A 26,224-nucleotide genomic window follows, 5' to 3' on the forward strand; every position below is an offset into this window, starting at 1 on the left:
TGATAGAAAATCAAATAGTAGTAGTTTTAAGGATAGAATGACCTGTGTGCAAGCATATTTTTACCACAATTTACATGTTCTCACCATGCTCCATAAAACCTGTTTTTCTTAATTATCCCATTCATAAATTGCTGACAAATTGACAGTCAATCTCTTTATTGCTTTATTCATATACGCATATAGATTAAATTCTCCCAACTAGAAATTATAAAACTAGGTGGTTGGTTTTAAAAATAATTTTATTAATATTACAAAAGTATCAGAATAAAGGTACAATACAACTTTTTGAAAAAAACTATACTGACACATTTATCAAATGTAATAAGTAATTTAATATAACTTATTTTAAATATAAATAACCTCTCTTAGGTGTCCCCTGTTTTGAGGTCTCCTTTTGATCATGTCTAAGAATTATTAATCTTAACTAAATGCAGCAACTCCCTTCTTTTGTTTCTTTGCTTAAAGTTCTTGTCAGTCTCCCGCTTTTATTTTCTTCTGTGATTTTGTTCTGAGAGCAATCATTTAAAAGTATATTTCTGTTTCTTAGACTGTATAGCATAATCTGGTCCCTTTATAGCTACCAAAATTAAATGTTTTAAATCTAGCTATATTTGAGATACTTGGTCAACTTGCTATCCAACTTCATATTTTCAAATGAGAATATCTTATTCCTCCAGCTTACATTAAGATCACCTCCTAGTCCACTGAGTGGTGGAAGGCAACTTCAGAGAAAGGGGACTCATGAGTAAGTAACACAGGAATAGCAATTTGCCACTTCATTCTTTTCAATTCTCTGCTGATGTTAGAAGGATCAGAAATACCAAGGAGGAAAAGCCACTTTAGTGATCTGAGGAAGCCCTATGGAATGCTATTTTCATTACCTCAATCAATTTCTAAAGATAGCTTACTGTTTAGTAATACACAATAAAAAACCTACCTCATTTTAAATGAGAACTTTCTCATAAATATTTTATAAAAGAGGTTAAACAACATGAAGCCATTTAAGGAGATTATCAGTCCAATATGAACCAGTAGGATGTGACTATCCCTCTCCAACATGGCTGTTGTTTTGAAGTCTGTAAGTCATTCATCTTACATTTGAGAGGATATTAGTTTTGGATAGCTTTCTCCAGAACCTGATCGAGAAGTGGGAAAGCAACAGGAGAGCACAATGAAAAATGAAATACTGGCTACACATCAACAATGTTTCCATCATCCTCATATTGGTATACATACCAGCACACTGCCCACACATTAGCATCAGATTGCTTTTTACAACATAAAGTCTTCCAGTGTTGCATCAAATCAAGTCTGTAAAGTTGACCTGACATTGGACAAATTCTTTTTCCAGAAGCATTTTGGCTGGTGTGTGTGTGTATATATACACCAATTAATAGCACAGACCCAGACTAATGATGGAAAAGAGCACCAGAGACAGGAAATCTGGTTCTGGCTCTGGCCTTGATCATTCAGGTCACCTCCTGAGCCTTGATGTCCTTGTCGTTAACAAGTATTTTCCCATGTCTCTTCCAGGCCTCTTCCAGGCCTAAGCAATTCTGTGTTTCTAAATTCTTTGACCAAGCTTACCAGAGCTACTAATGTTCCCTCTGAATCCCACTAGTCACTTTCTGCAGAGCCACTGAAATGAAGAGGCTCCTAGAAAACATACATGAAGTACAAGGTGGGGTAATCCTGGCCATCTGAGGAACTTCAAAGAAGAGGTCAATCTAAGATGGAGATGGGACCTGAGGAAATAAACAAATAAATAAGTACTTTAAACCCTAAATTCCCAAAGGAAAAAAGCATTTTAAATTTTATATTTTTTATCAGATAGGTGCTCCCAAATTAGGGGGCCATTGTAAATATTAACCTTGATGGCTAAAGAATATAAAGAGAAGTCTGAATCATGGGAGAATTTAGGACAAGTCTGACAACTTTTATTATATGAAATATCAGGCAAATGTTAAGCACCAGCTATCAAACAACCAAATGTTATTGATTAAGGCAATACTCTTATCCCTATGAGGCAAACAGATGTATCAGGCATGGTTGGTCTCAATAAGCCTACAATTTAGCAAAGAATATAAGACACAACACGTGAAAATAAACCCAGGATGGAATGTGATGTGCTAGAGGTAGCATAGCTACAGCAGTTCAAAGGCGTTGTTGCTTGAATTGGACAAGATGGCAGTGTAGAAGACTGGACCCATGGCATGGCTTCAGTATGAGGTATCAGCCAGCTGAGCAGAAGACTGTTAATAAGGAAAGTTAGGGAAGCTCTAGGTAATCACAGAACTGAGGGGACATCCTGGACAGGGCATCCTAAAGACGTTTAAAGAAAACAGGATAGGAAACTGAGAGACTGTTGTGGGGGAAATGTGTATAGGCTGCTATGGTGTGAAAGGAACCTGAGCTTAATGCCTAGTTTGAGTTATGGCTTTGATCCTTGCCTGTCTGACATTGGGCAAATCACTCAGCCCCTGGGAGGGTGCGTCAGGTTTCTTTCCTATAAAGGAACTTGCTCATAGAGATTTTTACAAGACTAAAATGAAATAAAGCTTTTGTAAAACATAACCCACTATATAAATCTCAGGTGTTATATTTCATTTCCTTTTGTTTTGTAAAGGTAACTCCATAGACTCTCATTTCTTTTTTTTACCCCTGTGAAAGCATCTTTATTTCTTCAATGATAGTAACACTATAGAAAGTTACATTCATACTAATAGCCCAAAGGCACCAACCTATTTCAGGGAGGTTCATACATTACATAGATGAGATTCAATGAATTGATAGGCCTCCTCACTAGCTTACAACTATTCACCTTCATCTTTCCCTATGCCTACCCAAATTTTGATTTCTTTTTTTAAAAATTTTTTAATGTTTTATTTATTTCTGAGAAAGAGAGAGAGAGACAGTGTGAGCAGGGGAGGGTCAGAGAGAGAGGGAGATGCAGAATCTGAAACAGGCTCCAGCCTCTGAGCTAGCTGTCAGCACAGAGCCCGACACAGGGCTCGAACCCATGAACTGTGAGATCATGACCTGAGCTGAAGTCGGAGGCTTAAACGACTGAGCCAACCAGGTGCCCCCAAGTTTTGATTTCTTCAGAGAATTTTAAATCCCAGATAGCACATCATTTTACGTGCAGATACTTGAATATGTACATATCTCGTAGAGATGATGTTTATGTTAGCATAACTATAGCATTATCATATCTAACAAGATTAGTAAATAATTCATTAACATCTAACATACAGATGGTGTTCACTTTTCTCCAATTATCTAAAAAATGTATTTAAAAAAATTTTTTTAATGTTTTATTTCTGAGAAAGAGAAAAACAGCGTGAGTAGAGGAGGGTCAGAGAGAGAGGGAGACACAGAATCTGAAGTAGGCTCCAGGCTCTGAGCTAGCTGTCAGCACAGAGCCTGACACGGGGCTCAAACACATGAACCATGAGATCATGACCTGAGCCAAAGTTGGATGCTTAACCGACTGAGCCACCCAGGTGCCCCTAAAAAGTGTATTTTTGTAATTGGCTTGTTTGAATCACAGAATAAACAAGAAACAAATGTTACTTTTCATTCATATATCTCTTAGGTTTCTTTTTATCTGTAAGACTCATTTCTATGCCATTTATTTATTGAAGAAATTGGGTCACTTGTCTTATAATTTCTCACATCCTGGATTTGGCTGACTCTGTCTTCATGGTGTCCTCAACATGTTTCTTTATCTGCCATATTTCCTGCAAGTTCACAGTTAATGACTCAGCAGAGAGACTCTCATAGCTTAGGCTTTTTCACCCTAACTTCATAAGTCAAAACAACACTGTTTATGGAGGCTATCAGCCACCTTGGATCTGGTATCAGTCTCGTGGATTCTGATGTTTCTTTTACATGAAAAGAACTGGGTAGTTTAGGAAAACACAAAATTGATGTAAGTTAATACTGTGACTCAAAAAAAAAAAAAAAAAAAGCTGATGCTGTGTGCTTCCTTAACAGAAAGAATATTTCAGATCCCAGATAGTAATTTTCCCATTGTATGTAGAATTAGACCATATCTAACGTCCTGGACTCCCATTTGTTGACATCTAGTGTATTCACATGAAGCTTCTGGAAACTACTATGTGGAGAACAGTTGAAAGAACTGAATGTTTATAGTAAAGAGATCAACTGAAATGTGGAAAGTTAAAAGTCTTGAAACTTTTCCTGTAAGCATTGGGGATCTCTTCTGACTTTGTAAGTGGGAAAATGACATGGAGAAGTGATTATGAGATTTAGCTCTGTTACTGGGTTAGTAGGATGGCTCTATAAGAGGCAGAGAGTCCAATGAGGATGTTACTGAGGTGGTACAGGTCACCAGTAAGTGACCCCCAATTAGTGTTTTGTAGGTAATGAAAGACACTGAGCTGACTGACAAGAGGGAGACATTTCAACATGGCAGAATAGCATAGCAAAGAAAGAAGTTACAATAAGCAACTCATATGTAAGGAGAAAGAGATGCTGATCATCTGTTTAGAGTAACCTGAACTATGTTTTTAAGGTGTGGTCATAGGGGAAAGAGCTTAAATCTGGTGCTGAGAGGAAGAAAGCAGTGTGCCTCATAATCCATTTATTTCATATATTCCACCCTGGTAGAGAAGAGCTAAAGGGGCTACCTCCAGATGCTCTGCTCATACAATGCTTCTGCAGAGCCTATGTAGACAGGTGGGATCTTTTCCATTTCCATGCTCTCCCCATTTCTCTTTGTCTCCGTCTTTCAGCAGGTCCTTGAAAAGAAGCACAAACAATAAAGATTTAGATAGGTGTGTTTCCTGTAAATGGTGCCCATATATCTCAGCAAGCCTTTGCTGGCTAAGAACTGGATCAGTGGTTCTTAAACCAGGGAGATTGTTAACCCCCTCCCCCCGGGACATTTGTAATGTAATAGGGACAGTTTTGGTTGTCACAACTGGGGCAGGAGTGCAACTGGCATATAGTGAGTAGAGCCTAGAGATACTGCTAAATAGGCTACAATGCACAGACTAGAACCCCAAAACAAAGAATTACCTGCCCCCAAATGTCAGTAGTGTTAAAAACGACACTAGAGAAATCCTGAACTAGAGGGGTAAGGCTGGGCAGTCTGTATCAAAATCATCCTTGAGCCCACCAGACCTCTTTATCCTGCCTGTGGGATGAGTCTTAATCCCAAACCGTGTCATTCTGACTTTTTTCCAGTTGGATATTAAAGATTAGAATATCACTTTGCATCAGAAATGTTTTCAAGTTAGTTAGCAAGCCTCAGTGTCTCCAAGAAAATAAAAAGTTGGGAGGGGGAAATAAAAGGAGTAAACTAGAATGTGTCTTGAGGGCAGGGATTCCTCATGCTTATAACTCCAGTGCCTAGTAGAGAACGGGGCACATAGTAGGTGTCCCAGAAATGTCTGTCCAGTGGATGAACAGAACTTGGTGAGACATGTAAAGAAGACACTAAAACAAAGGCTATAACCTAAGCTAAAACCTCAAACAGACGCTGACCCATACTGATAGAGTTTGGGCTTCCAGGAATTGAGGTCAGAATGATAGTACGATAGTACTTACTGTGGACTAGGCAGCTTAGGGTAAGTGCAGTGAGCACAACAATCCCACTTACTGAGCTCAGGATAATGACCCAGAACTGATTATTAGAAGGCTGAAGCTCTGCTGCAGAGGGAAAAGAAGAGTGTCAGTTCTCATGAGTTTCCATCTGCCATAGTCTATGCCTCTTATACTGACACAGCTATGAAGAGTATTCTTCACTTCTTTCTCTGCTCATCCACTATGCAGCTGCTAGCATTTGTCTTGCATAACTCTTTGATCAGACACATATTTGTGGGTAACTAATATCCAGATGTCAGATATCAAATGTGAAAAAGACATTTTGGAAGTTGCATTTGCTGAGTTAAATTGACATGAAAAAGATTCTGAGATACTTTAAAACCATTTTTGTCTTTATATTTCATTTCTATAACATATTACTATGTGTTATTAATAATTATTTGACATCATGTCTTATTTTTCTTTCTCTAGATCTGACATGCCCTTTCCCTTTCTCTTAGCATATTCTCTTAACACACACACACACACACACACACACGCACATACCTCACAGCTGCCTAAAGCTACAGGAGCTCTTTTGTATTTATTTTCAGATACACATTTAATTTCCACCATCCAGCCTAGAACTTCTGGAAGGATAGAGGAGACAATAGCAGAGAACTAAGAGTAGATGTGGCTTGGTGTCAGGTTAGGTCTTCCTGGAGGGGAGCTCTGCAAACCGGCTAGCAGCTGTAGAACACAGGGATCAGAGAGAACACAGGGACACAAGGAATGATGTGGGTGGAGAGTAGACAGGTATGTGGGACTGCTGTCTGTCCCTGCTGATCAGGAGCAGTAGCTACATTGTTTATTCTTCAACTCCTTTGAGGAACAGTTAGCAATGGCATTTGGAGAAAGGGCAGGGACACAAAAGAACATTAGCAGCTCATCTTCTGATTTCTCTGGAACAGTTTACAAATAAATATTGAACATTTGCTAACTCACTGCTTTTCATTTTTCTGACTACCACAGCGTGAGGATAAATGTTGGTGTTCAGCTTATTCTTATCAGCATTTGGCCCAGTTGAAGCCTCCTCCTCCTTGGACTTCTATGACACCACCTTCTTCTGTTTCTGTTTGTTCTGACTCCATTATCTTCGTAGACTCTTCCTCCTCTTGTTCTTTAAATACCGTTGCTCTCATGGTTCCATCTGTGGTCCCATTCTCCTCTCTCCAGCCCCAGTCTTCCTGGGTGATCTCATCCACACCCAAGCTTCAAAATACCATCTGATTTCTAAATCTGTATATCATATTTCTGATCCCATTTCTGAACTTCAGATTTGAATTTCCAGCTGCCAACTAGACGGCTGGATGCAGCCATTTCCACTTGATTTAAATAAAATTCACTATATTCTTTCCAAAGCATATCTTCCATTCACCCACCTCAGTGAACAGCAACACCATTAGTTACCTAAATAAGAGTAAAGGCTTCTTTTTATGCTCACTTCCCAGTAGGTTCCCATGGACTTTCTATTCCATATTCTGGATATCTCTGCAATTGGTTCCTTTACCCAAAGTCTCATGCAGCCACTGCCTTAGTTCAGGTTTTTCTTCTCTCCCACCTAGTGGTCTCCATACCAGTCTCTTTGCCTCTGGTTTCCTAGGCTCTAATAATTCCTACACATTCTGCCCCAGTAAGCATTCTAAAATGCTTCTACCACTTAGAAACTAGGGAACATTGGTTTTCTTTTATTTAAAACACCAGATTGCATGAAGATGTGTGATTACCTGGATTGGCCTCCACAGACCAGAATGACAAGGAGGCTATGGTTATTATCTTGGGAGTCTAAAAGTTTCACAGATTCTGACTCAGTCCTGACTTCCTCTCAGAAGGAAGGCCACTCCCTGCCCGTCCTCAAACCTCACTCAACCTAAAAAGTGGATGTTTGTTTGAGAGAAAAAAGGAGGAACTAGTAGTGGCGAACTGGCTTTGTCATGATGTCAGTTAAAAACCTAATAAATGCACCACAGTGCAGACTCAGAGTCCTAACTGCAGAGTTATGTGAGGACATCTCTACAGGCTTATCAGATACACCATGAGTGGGATGCCCTGATTTACCCCCTTCCACATACCTATGTGCCTTCCACTATATCAAGGGTTAACCAGTTTGGCAGACCCAGACAGAAAGAATCATGAACCCAATCCATTTCATTAATAAATTTGTGTGTGTGTGTTTTTCAGTTTCAATTAATTAATTTTTATGTCTTTATTTTATTATCTAAAAAAATTTTTTTACATTTATTTTTTGAGAGACAGCATGAGTGGGGAGGGTCAGAGACAGAAGGAGACACAGAATCTGAAGCAGCTCCAGGCTCTGAACTGTCAGCACAGAGCCTGACACAGGGCTTGAACCCACTAACTGTGAGATCATGACCTGAGCCAAAGTCAGATGCTTAACCAACTGAGACACTCAAGCGCCCCTGTTTTTATTTTAGAGGGAGAACAAGCATGAGAGCAGAGGAGAGGCACAGAGGAATAGAGAGAGAATCTTAAGCGGGCTCCACGCTAAGTGTGGAGCATGACACGGGTCCTCAAACCAGGACCCTGGGATCATGACCTAAGCCAAAGTCAAGAGTCGGACACTCAGCCAACTAAGCTACCCAGGCACTCCTGGAGTTTTTATTTTTTATTTTTGGAGTGGATATTTATATAGTAAAGCTTTCTTCATATAGTAAATATTGACTTATAACATTTCTATGAATTGTACACCTAATTTTTGTTTGTTTATGTAGTCAGCCCTTGACCACCCACAAATGCATTATTTGCTTTTGACTCTCAATGATGACTATAGTTCAATTAATGAGATTTGAAGTATTCATATACTAAAGCTCTCTGACCATCAAGGCCACACTAGTATCTAGCAAGATGCTTAATACTGGTAACTCCTTAATAAAGACTGAATGAACGAAGAAATGAATAAGCACATGTACTTAATCATCTTTCTATTAATTATTGTAAATGTAGACCGAAGAGGGCAAAGAGCTAGTATTTTTCATTAGACTGAAAAGGGATACTGTTCATCCTTAGCATGAGGGAAGAATTGAAAGAAGGCATATTAGGGAAAAGATGATAAAGCTGGGTGGTCAAAAATCATCTTTAAAAAGCAGCTCCATCCTTTTATTTGAATGGACTACATTCTGTTTCCTGTAAGTTAGCAAATTATAGGCCAAACCTGGCCTACTGCCTCTTTTTTAGAATAAAATTGTGTTGGAACACAGCCATGTCCTTCATTTATGTCCGGTCTATGGCAGCTTCCATGTTGTTAACAGCAAAACTGAGTTGTTGCCAGCCAGAGACCGTATGACCTACCAAGATTAAATCATTTACTGAAATATTTCTTTTCTCAAAATATTTGCCAATTCCTGTCCTAAAATAGCATACACATTCATACTCCAAATATAATGTCCAAAATAAGATGATCAAAGCTGCTATTACTGTTCTGTGCAATACTTACTCCCTACCTTAATCATAATAATCTAAAATTGATTAAATAATGATATGTTAATAGAGTGAAAAGTAATGCTGATTTATTAAACTATATGACTCAAACCTCATTTTTATACTTTTTTTAGAACACATAAAAGTTGATTGAAAGAAATTTGCTTGGACTATTAATAAAATCATGTCAAAATTTTGTTTGTATTTGAACTAATTTTCCCAGGAAATTTTATCTTACTACCTATTGAGGAAAATAATGAGCGAGTTCACCTCAAGAAGGAAAGATCTAGAGTAAATCATTCACCAGAATGAGCTATGAGACCATCTAAAAATATTTCCTCTATTACAAGTAAAGATAAGAGGAAGACATGCTATACATCATATATTACATATCCACATGCCACTCAGTGTATATCAAATTCAGTATATTGTTTATTACTATGCAGCCACAAAATGTGTTGTTAAGAGTGGGCCTAGCAGGTGAGGGAGAGGCCTGCTGGGCTTCCATATAATCAGCATACAAGTTAGACACTTATTTCAAGTATCTGAGTTCTGTAATAACCTATTAAGGGTTTAACATGCATAAATGGATATAAGCACAACTTTTCCCTTATATTTGCAGATGATTTCATTTCTTTTTTTTTTTAGTTTATTTATTTTTGAGAGAGACAGACAGACAGACGGACGGACAGACAGACAGAACATGAGTGGAAGAGGAGCAGAGAGAGAGGAGGAGACAGAATCTGAAGCAGGCTTCAGGCTCTGAACTGCCAGCACAGAGCCCAGTACAGGGCTTGAACTCACAGACCATGAGATCATGAGCTGAAGTTGGATGCTTAACTGACTGAGCCACCCAGGTGCTCCCAAATGATTTCACTTCTTAGGGATAGAAAATTCTGTATGTTTACTACCTGGAAGGTAAAGTATTTGGTCATGGGATTTGGGCAAAAATGACCTCTCTTTTCAGGCATTGTCCTTAAGTGGTCTGTCATTTACCTTCTTTACCAGACTTGGTTCTGAATGAACCAGCAGTTCTTAAAAGGCACATTCACCCTCAAAAGACAATTATTTGACACCATGGGACAATGGGAAGGAGGTACCCCAAAAGAAAGCATCAAAACCCTAATGGCAAATTCAAAGAAGGACAAATTTCAGTGCTTCCAGTATTAACACTATTGTTACAATAACTTCCTAAGCTGACTACTTGATATTTGGATGTCTCAGTTTTAGAAAGTTTATTTAAAAAAATAAAATTAGTTTAGTAATATTATGGTCACACCTTGTACAGTGACCTGAAGTCGCCATGTCATTTGTGGGTCTAAAAATAGTACAAGAAATGCTATCAAAGTCAATATGCACAATTCTACAATGTATCTGGCTGAGTTATTTTCTTTTTAGATTCTACATAGTAGAAACTCCCTGGAACAACATTACTTACATTTTTGCCAGTTGAAGATCTGTGATACTATTAAGTTTCCATACTTGACAAGACACAGGAAGCTATGGTTGTTTGTCATATTGAAATCCAGTTCACTACTAATAGTGTAGAGCTCAGTTTCAGGATCTTGGGAAACTGTTGTGTTGATGGCATTTAATTCTTCTTCATTTTCCAACCAGGAGAGGTGAGGCTTTGGAAAACCTCCAGAGGTTAAGCACATTATCCTTTTGATGTTATGAGATGGATTTCCAACATCAGTTATACTAGGGACAGGGAAGTCAGCTAAAGAAAGAACAAGGATATATCGTTATGTATTGGGGGATGGAGCGGGAAGAGTGAAGTTTTTTCTTTAAGTAAATTATCTAGATTTAATAAGAATAATAAAATGAGATATAATTTACAATTTACCACAAATCATTAATATTTACATATACTCCAAAGATTAACTTTGGTTTGAATTGGGTATAACAATTCTTCATCACTTTTTTTTAAAGATCTCTACACCCCATGTGGGGCTCAAACTCACGACCCTGAGATCAAGAGCCAAATGCTCTTCTGACTGAGCCAGCCAGGCACCCCAATTCTTCATCACTTTTGATGGAGGTAGGAGGACACTTATAGAAAGAAGTAGATTTATATGAATAGATATTGACATAGTATTTGCATTCATAAGAAATGAAGAGAAAAATAATAGACAACATTTATTGAACTCTTAACGTTTGTTAGGTCTGGACACTACCTCATTTTATCTCTACAACAACCCTAAGAGGCATGTGTACATCAAGAGAGACCAAATATCAGCAATTTCATATAATTTAACCTAATTTCCATTTTATAAATAATCAGATTGAGGTCAAGAGAAATCATGAGTAAGTGGCAAACCTGGGGTGTGAATTCAAGTTTTTCTGATACCAGAACCATCCTTTTCATTCTCTTCTCTTTCCTTGCCTGCTTTTTTCTTTTCTTTTCCTTTCCTGCCTTTCTTTTCTTCCCTTTCTTCATAATATTTGAGGTAGATAAAGTGGCTCTTTTATTGATCTATTTTTTAATTAACACTATAAAAACACTTATGAACCCACCATCCAACTTGTGAGCCACCATATAGAGTATAACTTATGAAAATCTACTTGTATGGTCATACTTTTGTTGTCTCCCTATTTCCCACACTTGAGATAACCACTACTCTAAATTTTCTTTAGCATTCCCTTACTTTTTCAAAAGTAGTCTTTAATAAAATAAACCTCTGTCCAAATTGTACAACATTGGGTCTGTGATCTCAACCACTATACTTTGCTGACTCCCTTGCTGTTCTGATATGTATTACAAGGACAGAAGAGACTTTCTAGCATTCCTCCAAGATACTTGAGGCACTCTTTAATTTGTATACTTGACTCCCAATAAGATACTAAGGTATATACCAAGGAAAGTGTGGTGAAATGACTGCAGAGAACACTGGAGAAAGCTCCTTTACCCACTTTCTTCCTTATTCTTAGGCCTAAAGAAATTTACACTTCTCAGCCTGAATGTGGGGAACCAAGTCCCAGATGGTTCATCTCATCTATACAGTTAGTTTTCTTACAATTTGGAGTTCTACAAAGATGTGTAGTATAGCATGATGGTAATCAACAGCAGGTTGTTGTTTTTTTAAGAGTTTATTTAGAAAGCATCACTGGGACACCTGGGTGGCTCAGTCAGTTAAGTGTCTGACTCTTGATTTCAGCTCAGGTCTTGATCTCAGGGTCATGATTTTTTTTTTTTTTTTTTTTTTTATTTCTAGGAGAGAGAGAGAGAGACAGCATGAGCAGGGGAGGGTCAGAGAGAGAGGGAGTCACAGACTGAAACAGGCTCCAGGCTCTGAGCTGGCAGTCAGCACAGAGCCCGACGCGGGGCTCGAACCCACGAACCGCGAGATCATGACCCAAGCGAAAGTCGGACGCTTAACCGACTAAGCCACCCAGGCGCCCCCTCAGGGTCATGATTTTAAGCCCCACATGCATGTTGGGCTCTGTGCTGGGTGTGAAGCCTACTTAAAAAAAAAAAAAGTAAACAAATTGTACTACTTGGATTTTCTTTTAATACAACACATACAATGCAAAGCTGAAGCCACTCATGACGATTGTGCTTCTCCAGAAAGTTGGGGTTTTTTAAGAGACCATCTGTGAATCATACATGATTCATAAAGATTCTTTTAAGGCACAGTGGCCAAGATCCAACAGCAAGCTTTAAAACGGGTTTTGCCCTCTAAACCTGGGCCAATCACTTAACCACTTTCAGTTTTACTTTGCTCATCAGAATAACACTTGCCTTCCAGGGTTGTAAGCATTAAATGATATCATTAATATAAATCATAAAACACAGAGCCTGACACACAGGAAATTAGTTAATAGACTGACTTAGGTGGGACTCAAATTTGCCCTCTCTTAAATGAGCTCCCTTATTTATATCAAATTGCCCAGGGAAAAACTTCTCAAACCGCCTGGCAAAACTGTGAATAATAAGAGAAAGGGGAAGTTATGATGAGTGATTGTAACTGCCAGGGAAAAAAAAAGCTTGCATTTGGTTGGAGGTGAAGTCACCTTTTTTGAATCAACCCTGTCTCTAAATTAAGTTTGACATTTTCCTGAGCCATTTTTAGTTGACATTTCTACTCCTTTAATTTATCATATAAGATGAGATCATTACAGTGGTAGCTGACATCAAGAATATATCTTTGTAGGGCACCTGGGGGGCGCAGTTGGTGGAGCATGCAACTCTTGATGTTGGGATGGTAAGTTCAAGGGCCAAGTTGGGTACAGAGGTTACTTATAGTCTTAAAGAAAAAAAAAAAGAATATCCCTTATTTCTTATAACATCAATGTTATGTGTTTTAACCTGGAATAACAAATCCCAGTAACTCATATCTTAAATTATGATTCATGCTCGTTTCTGCACTCTGCTTTTGTGAGAGATACTTAACCATGAGAATATTAAAAATATTCTATATATTAAAAACCATCTTTGCAAGGTCTGGCTAGACTTAGAATAGCCTCAGCTGTCTCATATCCCTTCAGTGAGGTGATCCATTTCAAGTAACAGTACCTAAAGTCTTGCAAGATTGTAAACCATCAAAGAATTACTCCTTTGTGTCTCATTTTAATGAGTTTACCCATGTTTTCACCACTCTTAATGGGTAGGGTAAAAATATCTTATTGGGAGAAAAGGTGCACATGTGTTAGAAAGCTAAAAATCTGGGGCGCCTGGGTGGCTTAGTCGGTTAAGCGTCCAACTTTCGCTTAGGTCATGATCTCGCGGTTCGTGGGTTCGAGCCCCGCATCGGGCTCTGTGCTGACTGCCAGCTCAGAGCCTGGAGCCTATTTCAAAGTCTGTGTCTCTCTCTCTCTCTGACCCTCCCCTGCTCACGCTGTCTCTCTCTCTCTCTCTCCTAGAAATAAATAAAAATATTAAAAAAAAAAAAGAAAGCTAAAAATCTAACCTAGTTAATCTGTTAACTAGTATAGCTATCCTCCAAATGCTGGTTAATGGAGGGTTTTATACACTGCTATGCTGATACAATATCATTTTGCAATCTTAGGCAAATGTAGAGACACCATCTTGTCCTGGTTAGCCTGAGATTTTCCCAGGTTTGGCACTGAAAACCTCATGTTTGAGGAAACCTTAGTCCTAGGCAAAATGGGACAGTTGATCACCCTAGTCAAATAAGTGATTATTTAATTTCTTATTAAACTGTGGTCCATACTGTACAGGCATCACCATACTGTACCTACCGTACCATACAGTAGCTGCATAGGTATCACCTGGTAGTTTGTTAGCGCAGAATTGAAGATCCAACCCCAGACCTACAGAATTTGATTCTGCGTTTTAACAAGATCTCCAAGTGATTCACAGGAACCTTAACATTTGAGAAGCACTGCTCTGACTGAGATGGAAAAATCAGAATTGATTGGTTCTGAGTCAAATGAAGCAGGCGAAGTTTCCCTTTTTGTCTTCCCCTTTCTGACTTTGGTGCCCACTACCGCGCCCCCTCCGGGCCCCTTTGAGGCCCCCAGCACTCTCATGTTGTCTTCTTAGCTGTCCTTGGTCTCCTGCTGTAGTCTTGCACTCCCTGAGACCCCCCCCCCTTTTCCCTCTTGGATTTTATTCTTTATCTTTCTATCAAAATATGCGTAGTCCTGAGTCAACTTCCCTTTAGGTATTCTTTTAGAGGATTGACTATAGCTAATTCATTAACTAATACAAATTAATATGTTTGTGGTGCTACTTCCTCCTCAGGTAAAACATTTTCATTTTTAACAGAGATCTCATAGGGGGGAAAGTGCTGAAACTAAGTAGGAGCAGGAATAATGGTGGGAATTCTCAGAATCAAGGCAGGTTAGAATTTTGGAGAAAGTGGACTTTGAAGAACACCTAAAAGCACACCCCTACATAATTATTGCTGTCTTCATGAGCAGGGAATACAGAGTGAGGTTTAAGATAATTCCATGTAACTGGCTCACTTACTAAGCTTTAAGTGTTATTTGGGTGCTAAAGTGAAAGATTCAAAATAGTTGGAGACTAAAGCAGAGAAGAATAGTGAAGAATCTGCCAAGGATCCACTTACATGATCTGTTATCAAGGTTAATGATTATCTTCTATTAAGTAATAGGTTTGGTTTCCACTAAAGGCCCAAGTTTCCAGGAAGAAAAAGAAATTGAATTTCAAGTATGAGGGAATGGTCAAGGGCTATACTTTCTCAGCAAGGGGCTCAGGCTATATTAGTGTCCTCTAGAACTACCACCTGTGATAAACACAAGATTCCTTCCTACCCAAGAAATGCTTGCCTTCACAGTAGATGTATAAGTAGGGCTTTGATTTATGAATTAATTCTCTTCCCTGTTACAATAAATTATGTATCCAATCCTCTAATGTCTAACTTTGTAGGAATAACCATTAGATCAGAGCCTCAAGTGTAGTAATAAATATAAATAATATAACAGCCATAGTAATAGGCATTCAAATACTATTTGAAAAACACTTATGCCTGCATTGTTCTTATACCTTTCAATATACTTTCACAAGAATATATTACTGGATCAAGTGCAGTTAATAGTACAGCTACATCAAATCAAAAGTGTCCCCTTATGATTCAGAAGGCAAGTCAGGTCATTCTAGTGCCTCAGGATGACTGTCATGAATTTGGACTATCAAAAATGCAAGAAATACACACTGATCAATATTTCCAGGATGTCTTGAGAGATCAATTAGGGTTTATTGTAACATTACAGACTTACTTAACCCTAAATGCAGATACATCCCTCTTTGATAACATTTTCAACTAAATCAATAGGAGTATGTCTTTAAAGGCATCAAGAGTCTGCCAGTTTATAGTAAATCAGAAAAATCCCACTGACCTCTGACCAATAACATCACCGAAGTCAGGTGTTTCACTATGTAAGCCCCTTTTTCAGTCTTTTGAATGATACAGGTGTATTTGCCATTGTCTGACAGGCGCAGAGCCATGATCACAATGGAGTGGTTATCGGTGATGTCCGTGACTGTGCGGTTCTTATACTTGGGCCATACTTGTACTTTGCCAGACATGACAGCCAACACCATTTCATCATCCTTTTGCCAATAGATTCGAATTTCCTTCAGGTCTTTGGTAGAAATGTTGTAATCACAGGATAGTACTGCTGCTTCTTTCACTGTCTTGTTCACCTGGATGATACCTAAGGAGAGGCAGACAGAAAAGATTTTGTATTGATTACGTATAGACTCCTGCACAAGCAGGAATTCAGAGCTGTCAATAACAAAACTCGGGGTGCTGTACCTAGTGACCAAGCATGATCAGAGAGTTCAGTTTGTTTTTGAGAATTTTGGTCCCCAGTGCTATTTTTTAATTGTGGTTTAAAATGTAAAATATACCATCTTAACCATTTTTAACTGTGTTTATTTTTTTAAATAGTTTATTGTCAAGTTGGTTTCCATATATCACCCAGTGCTCATCCCCACAAGTGCCCTCCTCCATGCCCATTACCCCCCTCCCCTTCCCCCCATACCCATCAGTCCTCAGTTTATTCTCAGCATTCAAAAGTCTCTCATGGTTTGCCTCCCCCCCCCCACTATTCCCCCTTTCTTCTCCCCCATGGTTCTCCATTAAGTCCCTCCTAATCCTCCTATACGTGCAAACATATGGTAGCTGTCCTTCTCTGCCTGACTTATTTCGCTCAGTGTAACACCCTCAAGTTCCATCCACGTTGCTACACATGGCCAGATTTCATTCTTTCTCATTGCCATGTAGTATTCCATGGTATAGATAAACCACATCTTCTTGATCCATTCATCCATTGATGGACACTTAGGCTCTTTCCATGTTTTGGCTATTAAGAGTGCTGCTGTGAACATTGGGGTCCATGTGCCCCTATGCATCAGCACTCCTGTATCCCTTGGGTAAATTCCTAGCCGTGCTATTCCTGGGTCATAGGGGAGTTCTATTGTTAATTTTTTGAGGAAACCGCACAGTGTTTTCCAGAGGGGCTGCACCATTAACTGTGCAGTTTAGTAATGTTAGGTATATTCACATTGTTGTGAAACAGATCTCCAGAACTTTTCGTCTTCCAAGTCTGGAACTCTGTATGCATTTTTTTTTAACCCCTTGGTAACCACCACTTCATATTCTGTTTCTATGCATTTGACAACTTTAGATACTTCATATAACTGGAATCATATAGTATTTTCTTTTTGTGACTGGCTTATTTCACTTAGCATAGTGTCCTCAAGATTCATCCATGTTTTAGCACGTACCAGAATCCCTTCCCTTTTTAAGAAATAATAAGATAATGATAATATCCCATTGAATGTGTATACCACACTTTCTTTTCCATTCAACTGTCGATGGACAGTGACGGAGAAGGTCTACTAGTCCTAGAAGAAGGAGGACTTTAGGAGACCTAGTATATGAATGCCGACTATGGGTACACAACATACTCAGCCCAATGAGGATATTGAAGTCATCGGAATGTAAGATCTTAAAGGGACTTCCATGTTGATTCATTTTGGTTGTTTTATTTATAGATAAGAAAACTAAGCCCCAGAAAGGAGACTGCCCCTGCTTTGTGCTTTCTGGCCCAGACCTTTCAGGCCACTCTCCTTGTTTATTGATTTCCCCAACTTTAGGCCCCAGTTCCAGTATAAGTAGGCCAACACTGCCCACACCCCAGCCGGACCCCACTGTTGAGCTCTTTTGCTTTGAGAAACACAGTCCTTTTTGTTCCAGGCCTGGAATGACCTCATGACTTCAGGCTCATTCCCCCCAGACAAGGTGTAGCATGCACTCCCAGACTATTTCTATCCTTTTTAGCAACACTAAATGGATCTATATCCAGTCCTTATCTCTTTCAGCTATTTGCAATCCATGCAACACTTGCCCTATAAGACAGTCCCCATTTAAAACATTCTGCCCATTTTCCCATCAGTATATTCCAGAAATGCCAATGTTTCAATATCCAAACTCCATCTTTTTGTTAGCTCCTAAGCATTTATCAGTAGCAGCAAACTCCCCAGTCAGACTATATTTTCTGATTTTTTTGGTTCAGAAGGCATGGCCATTCTTCCTATGCTGTGCTTGACCTACAAGCAGAAACTCCCAAGCCCAAGCTCTTCCACAACTAGCCACTCCCTCCCCCACCCAATGCTACCATATCCCCCAGAGCCACACAGCGTCCCCTGGGGAGGCCTCTATCAAGGGATCGAGTCTCCAGTCCCTCTCTCTTCTTAGATAGCATGATCATGGAGCACTAGCACCTCTCTATCTCGACAGCCATCCTTCAGGCTTTCATCAGATTGGGTATGAGCCCTCCACACCATTAGGAAGCCAGTTTTGTGATGGCAGGTATCTTCAGAGCAGAGTGAGGTAACTCCCAATGATCTAAGGCACCCCTTTTGGCAATTGCACTGAACACTGCCACCCTCAGCTTTAAGGAACATAACTGAGAAAGTGAAGAAATGAAAATGTGCTCCACTTCAGGGGAGCACATAATAGCTAAATAACTTGAAGTCTTTTTTTTTTTTCTAATGTTTATTTATTTGGGGGGGGGTGACAGTGTAAGTGGGGGAGGGGCAGAGAGAGAATTCTAGGCAGGCTCCACGCTGTCAGCATGGAGCCTGATGTGGGGCTCGAACCCCTGAAACCATGAGATCACGACCTGAGCCGAGATCAAGAGCGGACACTCAACTAACTGAACCACTGAGGTGCCTCAACCTGAGCTCTTTTTAAAAAAGATACAGCAGAGGGTGCCTGGGTGGCTCAGTCAGTTAAGCATCCAGCTCTTGGTTTTGGCTCAGGTCATGATCTCATGGTTTGTGAGTTCAAGCTTCACATCAGGCTCTGTGCTGACAATGTGGAGCCTGCTTGGGAGTCTCCCTCTCTCCCTCTCTCTCCCCTCCCCCACTTACTCACATGCATGCTCTCTCTCTCTCAAAATAAATAAATAAACTTTATATGAAAAAAATACAGCAGAAGCAACCTGATATGTAAAAGCATGAACTATGGATTCCTATTGACTTGGATTCTAGTCCCAGCTCAGCCACTTGCTAATTAATCCATTTCCTCATCTGTAAAAAGGGTATAATACCTACCTCTTAGGATCACTGTAAAATTAAATTCAGTTAAATGATATAAATGGAAAAGTCCACAGCACGTCTTCTATAGGACTTTCCTTTCCTTCCCCAACTCTTGCTCCCAACTTCTACCCTGTGGTCCTTTCATTTCACTCAGGAGTTATGTCAAATACATAGGATTCTGGTCTTGCTATCCGCCATTACAGATACCACGACAGAAAGCAGGTTATTCATCTGAGATTCTAAATAGGGTCTTTCCCGATGATCTGTTTGTTCCCACCCGAAAAGAATCCAGGATTTCTAAGTAATTTTGACACGTGGTAACGTTAGCAAAAGAGGAATCTTAGGGGCACGTGGATGGCTCAGTCAGTTGAGTGTCTGACTCTTGATTTCAGTTAAGGTCATGATCCCAGGGTTGTGGGATTGAGTCCCTCAGTGTGGAGCTTGCTTAAGATTCTCTCTCTCTCTCTCTCTCTCTCTCTGCCCCTCTCCCCTGCTCACTCTTTTTCTCTCTAAAATAAAAATATAAAAATAATAAAAATGGAAAAAAGAGGAATCGTACCTGAAAATGAGCTACTTTCAATGACTCTTTTTTTAATTAAAGGTTTTTTTTGTTGTTGTTAATTAAGTAGGCTCCACATCCAATGTTGGGCTTGAACTCACAGCCCTGAGATCAACAGTCATGTGCTCTACTGACTGAGCCAGTCAGGCACCCTTTCAATGATGACTCTTAAGGAGTTTTTGTCCAGCCATCTGAGGAGAAGTGTGGGTGTCTCACTAAAGGTCAGTAACCATCAATGGGATCCTGAATGTTCCTATGTGAACTCCTCTCACCACACACTCATGCTGAAGAAGAACCAGACTGAAAAGAGGAACCAAAAATCTTCTGGGGAATTTGGAAATTCCACCGGGACCCAGCTTCCATACTCAGGGCTGCTACATGCAGACAATTAAAGGGTCTCTGAAGTGTTTTGTCTGCTTCAGTGGCTCTGGAGGAGAGAGTCAGGTTCCTGAAGTCTGAGCATTACTGCCTAAAACTTAGTTGAATTTTGACCTTACTTTACCATTTTACAGATGAGCATAACAACACTTACCTAACAAAGCAGTTATGAGGATTCTGTGAGGTAACACACAGAAGATGTCTCTGAAGTTGTGAGCATATGATAGGTATACCAGTGCCTTCCCCAGACATCCACACAGCCCAGTTCCTCACTTTCCTCAGGTTCTTGCTCTGGTACCCCTTGGTCAGAGAACCCTTCTCTGACTCTCCCTAACCAGCGCTCTCCTCCCAGACTTCACCCATGCTTCTCCTCGTCAGTCCCTTTCCTGATTTACTTCTCTTCAAACTTATCTCTAGCAATAGGTACCTCTGAGACTATGAAAGCTGAGGCTGTATCTGTTTATCCACAGAATCTAGAACAGAGACTGGCCCAGAGTAGGTGCTCAATAAATATTTACTGAAAGTATGGCTAAGCATTAGGAGATGAGATCTGCCTCCATTGGCTTTTGCACATTGGAATCATAACCTCAAACAAGTTGGTTCCTTGGGAATCTCTGCAAAATGGGCTTAATACATTCTCTCCTAAAACTTCATGTAATTATCACTGGGGTTATATGATACCCAGATATAAAAGTGCTAAGTTAACTATAACACACTATACAGAAATTTTAAACTTAATATTCTGTCATTTCCTTAATTAAATTTTCCTGTCATATGCAGCATGTGATTTGTTGAATTATACCCAGGACAGGCCAGAATCACTGTGGTAACTAACTGGTTGACATCCGGATGGAGCCAAGTGCCCACAGCTGTGCAGAACAGCTTAAATCCCCATGTGCTGGGCTGTATGTTAGTTCACTGGGATTTGACAGTGCTTTTTATTTTTTTATTTTTTTTTTAATTTTTTTTAATGTTTTATTTATTTCTAGGAGTGAGAGAGAGGGACAGCGTGAGCATGGGAGGGTCAGAGAGAGAGGGAGCCACAGACTGAAACAGGCTCCAGGCTCCGAGCTGGCAGTCAGCACAGAGCCTGACGCGGGGCCCGAACCCACGAACCGCGAGATCATGACCTAAGCGAAAGTCGGACGCTTAACCGACTAAGCCACCCAGGCGCCCCTTGACAGTGCTTTTTAAATAAAGATGTTCCCTGCTCTAAAGGAAACACACATTCAATTTAGACAGAAGGGAAATATATAAACGCCTAATAGTCATCTATAATCCCTCCATCTAGTGATTTACTGCTAATGGCCTGTGTATATCCTTCCAATGGAAGTGACCTTTTGGGACACTTCTAAGTACTTTTCATGAAGGGAACCAGCACACCTGGGGCTTGTGTTGGCTTTGGGTTTGGTGCTGGGAACACAAGGGGGAGGGAGAAGTATCTGCTCTCCAGCAGCTGACAGATTTGAGACCTGTGACCTGATGTTTGCATTGCTCCTGCCTTTCTCTCCTCTTGAGACTCCGCCTGTGCACTCTTAGAAATCTAATCCTTTTGTGGCTCTGTGCTGACAACTTAGAGCCTGGAGCCTGCTTTGGATTCTGTGTTTCCCCCTCTCTCAGGCCCTCCCCCACTTGCACTCTCTCTCTCTCAAAAGTAAAATAAACATTTAAAAATCGTTTTAATAAATAAATACTAATTTCTGGAGTACTTGAGTTTTTGTTTTTGCCCCCACAGACCAAATTAGAAGTGGAGAGGAGTACAGCTGGCCCCTCCCTTTTCAGGACAAAGAGGTCACCTGTTCTGGGCAGCAATGGCTGGGGGTGGGTGGGTGGTAGTGCAGCTTCCTGGACCAGACCAGTAGAGGAGGGTGTGTGCCAAATCCCTTTCCCTGAAGCAAAGGCCTCCATAATCTTACCCAGCCTTGCCTTCCACAAGCCATGCTCAGCTCCCAGCTGCACCTAGTCTGGCAAACTCCCAGATTCTATATCACACAGGCCCTCCGATCCCCCCATCTCCTTCTGACTCCAGTCTTTTCATCAGAGCTGTCTGTAACAGCCCCCTGATAGGTTTCACACTATCGCTCTGGCAACCTTACAAGCCATTCTTTCTGCTTTAGCAACACCTTTTTTTTTTTTAACGTCTTTTCAGAACTTTATTACTCAAAGGGCTGTGGCCCAACAGTGTCGTCATCACCTGACATGCGGACTCTCAGGCCCCTCCCTGCCCCACCTAAGCAGAAACTGTATTTTTCAAAAAACATACAGACTTTATTTTAGATCAGTTTTAGGTTCATAGCAAAACGAATGGAAAGTACAGAGAGTTCCCATATACTCCCATCTCCTCCATGCACTCGGCCTCCCCTACCATCACCATCCTATGCCAGAGGGTACATTTGTGACAATCAATGAACCCACATTAACCATCATCACCAAAGTCTGCAGTTTACTTTAGGGATTATTCTTGACACTCTACCTTCTAGGGGTTTTGACAAACATAAAACGACATGTATCCACCATTATAGTATCATATGGAGTTTTTGCACTGCCCTAAAACTCTCCTGTGCTAGAAACTACTTTTGACGAGGCCCCCAGGTGATTGATATAGATCATTGAGGTGAGAGCAGCACTGGTAGAGAGCATGTCACAACTCCTTAAAACACTTCCATGGCCTCCCAGTGCCCTCCAAATAACATTCAGATTCCTGACCATGGCCTTCAAGACCCACGGAGTCTGGTCCCTGCCTCTGCCTGCCCCAACACCAGCCACCTTCACTTCTCGGCTTCTCTGTTTTCTTCACGTGGTGCTCTCCCACCTTCACCCAGCTCTCCCTCACCATAACAACTCTGGTTTTAATGGCAGAAGAAGACACTGCTTGTTGCTCATATATTCATTTGTGTGATTCTTTGATTGGTTTTCATGTTCTTCCTGATGACTGTAACTTCTGTGAACACAAAAGCCACACCAATTTTGCTTGCAACTTGTCCCCGGGACCAAGAAAAGTCTCCTGTATGTAGGAGACGCTCAACATTGTTTAATTAATAAATGAGTAAACAAAGGGAGGAACGGTTGTGCCAGACTCATCCTTACCTTTGTGCCTTTGTCTGTGCTGTTGTCCTACTCAGAATTCTCTCGCCATCGCCCATCTGCCGCTGGATGCCTGCCCAACTGCCCCAGCCTGCCTTGGTCTTAGGATCTTACAGTCAGAACCGGGCCCTTCACTGCTCTTCACTTGCCTGTGGGTTAGTTTTGCCTTCTCCAACTGACACACTCAAATCTCTTAGAGGACAGGAATCCCAGGCACAGTTTTTAACTACATAGTAGGTGTTCAAGCATGAGAAGTTCATGGATTTGTTTGTTGACTCAGGACAGCAACTAAAAATCTGGCTGTAGCTACAGGACAAAGTGCTTTCCTAAATATTTTTCTTCAGCTCAAAGATCATATCCTTCTACTTGCCTCTAATTTTCCTGCTATAATTGATAAAACTCTGGTTTTAACTTTATATTCTCTTTTTCATTGGTTCCTCCACACACACATATTTCTGTATAAAATTCCTTCTAAACTTTTTAAAACTCCTTAGACTCTCCAGGAGACTCATTTGGGAGTTCTCCCCCAACTTGCCAGAAGAAAAGTGTAACTGTTGGAAAGGTCAAATATATATAATATCTGATGCATAAATTGTGACACTTAAGTCACAGTTCTCCTGGTTCAGCAACCATGTGAAATAGCAAAATTTCCAGCCCAGGACAGAAAATACACGACCACCACCACTGCAGGCAAGTAATCCATGTGCCCAAGATCCTTTCCCCATCCATCTGCCTCCTTCCCTCACACTTAGATGTTCTGGGTTATGCCTGCAGTGCAGACATGCTTTAAGTTAGCAGCTCTTAAGTCAAGGACCTTTGATTTTGGACTCTTTGCAAACTGGCAAACCATGCTGAAGCCAAAGTCTTCTCTTTACTTTGGGGAAACCAGGTAGTATGCTGTTCAGCAGAAAGAAGATCTTTTGTTTGGACTTTAAAAATAAGGTCAGAACCATCCTTCAGCAGGATGAGCCCCACTCTTCTCAACAGCCTCCCAAATCCAGCCCCTGAAGGTTAGCTTGCAGGGTGACAGAAGAAGGCAGCACAGAAAACTCCAACACTAACCTTTGAAGCAGCAAACTCAGTCAAGTTCCTGAAAGTTCCTTACCTGAACAGAAGTGATAAAGATTAGCTAGCATCAAGAGCTGAAAGAGTTTGAGATATGGGTGCTTCAGGAGTGGTGTTCTCCACTTCGCTGTGTGATCCATGGCTTCTGCTGCTTAGGGTAGAGAATGAAAACAATTTCAAACCAACTGAGACCTGGGTAACTCCCAGCAAGCACAAAGCAGGAGTAGAAGTCAATTCAATTGCTTCACACAGGGGGTTCTCCAGTGATGTTTGTAAAAAAACACCATGAATGGTGCACTTGGGTTTCCTAACTCCTGACTATAAAAGATTGTGGGTTTATTTTCACAACCTGGAAAAGAAAAAGAGTCACCCAGGAAAGAAGGTCGGCCTACTATGGGTTATAAAACTCCCTAGTTGCCTGCCTGAAATGAGTTGGCAATCTTAATCTGAGCAACCTCTAAACCAGATAATCTTGAGGAAAAAGCAAAGGTTGGGGGAACTCCAAGGAGGTAACCCTGCCTTGTCCATATTCCCAAAACTAACCACAGCTCTCCCATGGAATGGCTCTGTTTATGGGGATGATTAAGACTTTGGGTAAAAGCACAGAGAACGATAAGGGCAGTCAGTATCAGTTAGCCAAACTTCTGGTCCTCTTCAAAAATACCAAGAAACACACAACATCGGAGAGGGCATAGTTTGCACAAGGCAGCATTTAAGTTATGAAAGTACTTCCTTCTTAATACATTAATATGAAAAAAAAAACCCCAAAGACATGTCTTAAAGGGGTAGAGGATATGAATCAACAGAAAAATCTGTCAATAGAAAGGGAAGAGAAAAGACATACTGCAAACATTACTTAGTTATTTTATGTACTATAATGTGAGTAAGCTCATTTTTTTTCAGTAAATATATAAAAATTTAGAGCTGAAATAGAATGCTGTGCTCCAATGTGATCTTCTGAGGTTGCCACCACAGACATAGTCCAATGCTACCCAGAGAACGTTTGGGCCTCCTCTCTGGGAACCAGCCCAGAGGTCGTCTTCCAGTCACCCTTGATTGTTTATTAGTCACACTCCATTTTAACCAGTATTAGTTTGGATTCATTTATTCACCAGAATTTTATCAGCCATAATTCTGTTCTGATGATGGTTCTCCAACTGTGCTGGGAAGCCTCAGCCTCCTATGGGAATGAGACCCCAGTAGGCTCCTTTGGAAATAGGTATGCCTGTTGGAGATAGGAGTAATGGTATGTTTGTTTAATTTTTTTAAAAATGTTTTTTATTTATTTCTGAGAGAGAGAGAGAGAGAGAAAGAGAGAGACAGCGTGAGCAGGGGAGGGTCAGAGACAGAGGGGGGTACAGAATCTGAAACAGGCTCTAGGCTCTGAGCTAGCTGTCAGCACAGAGCCTGATGTGGGGCTCGAACCCACGAACCGTGAGATCATGACCTGAGCCGAAGTCGGACGCTTAACCAACTGATCCCCCTAGGCGCCCCTGGTATGTTTGTTTAAAAAGCAATCAGGTTAAAAAAAAAAAAAAAAAAGCAATCAGTTTGAGGTGCCTGCGTGGCTCAGTTGGTTAAGCGTCTGACTCTTGGTTTGGGCTCAGGTCATGACCTCACGGTTTGTGAGTGTGAGTACTGCATCAGGCTCTGCCCTGGCAGTGTGGAACCGGCTTGGGATTCTCTTTCCTGCTCCCTCTCTCAAAATAAGTAAGTAAACTTAAGGAAAAAAAGGAGTCAGGTTATTGGTAACTATTCCTACCAAGCTATCCCATGTTAAGATAAGATCAAATGTACTTACCGGCTGAAGAACAATTCCTCTTTTTCTCTCGTGTTAAAAAAATTAAAGGATGAGGCCCCAGTTCTGAGATGTTCTTTTTTTGCTGTCTCCAAAATAATGGCAAGTTGCTCCGTTTTTCTTTGGATGATATATCTTCCAACTTCCTTTTACTCCCTAGAAGATCTGTCTGATGTTCTTCACCAGAAATATTTAAGTCAAAGCAAGGAATGGGTAGGGTGTTACGTTTGATTTGAGGAAGCTTGCTCAGCTTTCC

At 40.5% G+C, this 26,224-nt stretch overlaps 1 protein-coding gene across 3 annotated transcripts; it reads right to left on the reverse strand.

The window, feature by feature from the left end:
* Nucleotides 1–1,202: 1,202 nt before the first annotated feature.
* CD80 (CD80 molecule) lies at nt 1,203–26,186 on the reverse strand. 3 transcript variants are annotated; one of them, XM_039224152.1, is made up of 7 exons: nt 25,972–26,186; nt 24,211–24,318; nt 15,874–16,191; nt 10,487–10,768; nt 5,575–5,676; nt 4,653–4,763; nt 1,203–1,745 (listed from the first exon to the last, which is right to left on the reverse strand). In XM_039224152.1, the coding sequence occupies exons 2-6, from the start codon at nt 24,308–24,310 to the stop codon at nt 4,690–4,692; spliced, it is 876 nt and encodes a 291-aa protein (XP_039080083.1). In that variant the 5' UTR covers nt 24,311–24,318; nt 25,972–26,186; the 3' UTR covers nt 1,203–1,745; nt 4,653–4,689. The 3 variants fall into 3 exon arrangements, with proteins under 3 accessions (XP_039080083.1, XP_039080086.1, XP_039080087.1); XM_039224155.1 differs by having other exon boundaries at nt 1,658–1,745; nt 24,211–24,321; XM_039224156.1 differs by lacking the exons at nt 1,203–1,745; nt 4,653–4,763; nt 5,575–5,676 and adding an exon at nt 9,912–9,959.
* Nucleotides 26,187–26,224: the final 38 nt, after the last annotated feature.

This window comes from Hyaena hyaena, unplaced genomic scaffold, assembly GCF_003009895.1.
Source record: "Hyaena hyaena isolate Hyena2069 unplaced genomic scaffold, ASM300989v1 scaffold_1540, whole genome shotgun sequence".
In the NCBI taxonomy this organism is placed as follows: domain Eukaryota; kingdom Metazoa; phylum Chordata; class Mammalia; order Carnivora; family Hyaenidae; genus Hyaena; species Hyaena hyaena.

What these genes read in the sequence shown, in the direction of transcription:
- CD80 (XM_039224152.1), bottom strand. Translation starts at nt 24,310, where the DNA reads ATGGATCACACAGCGAAGTGGAGAACACCACTCCTGAAGCACCCATAT. An exon ending in GATCTTCAACTGGCAAAAAT is followed by an intron (nt 5,677 to 10,486) that starts GTAAGTAATGTT and finishes TTCCCTCTGCAG; the next exon opens with CAGAGCTTCAGCCTTCTAAT. An exon ending in CCTAAGCTGCCTAGTCCACA is followed by an intron (nt 4,764 to 5,574) that starts GTAAGTACTATC and finishes CTTCTTTTCAAG; the next exon opens with GACCTGCTGAAAGACGGAGA.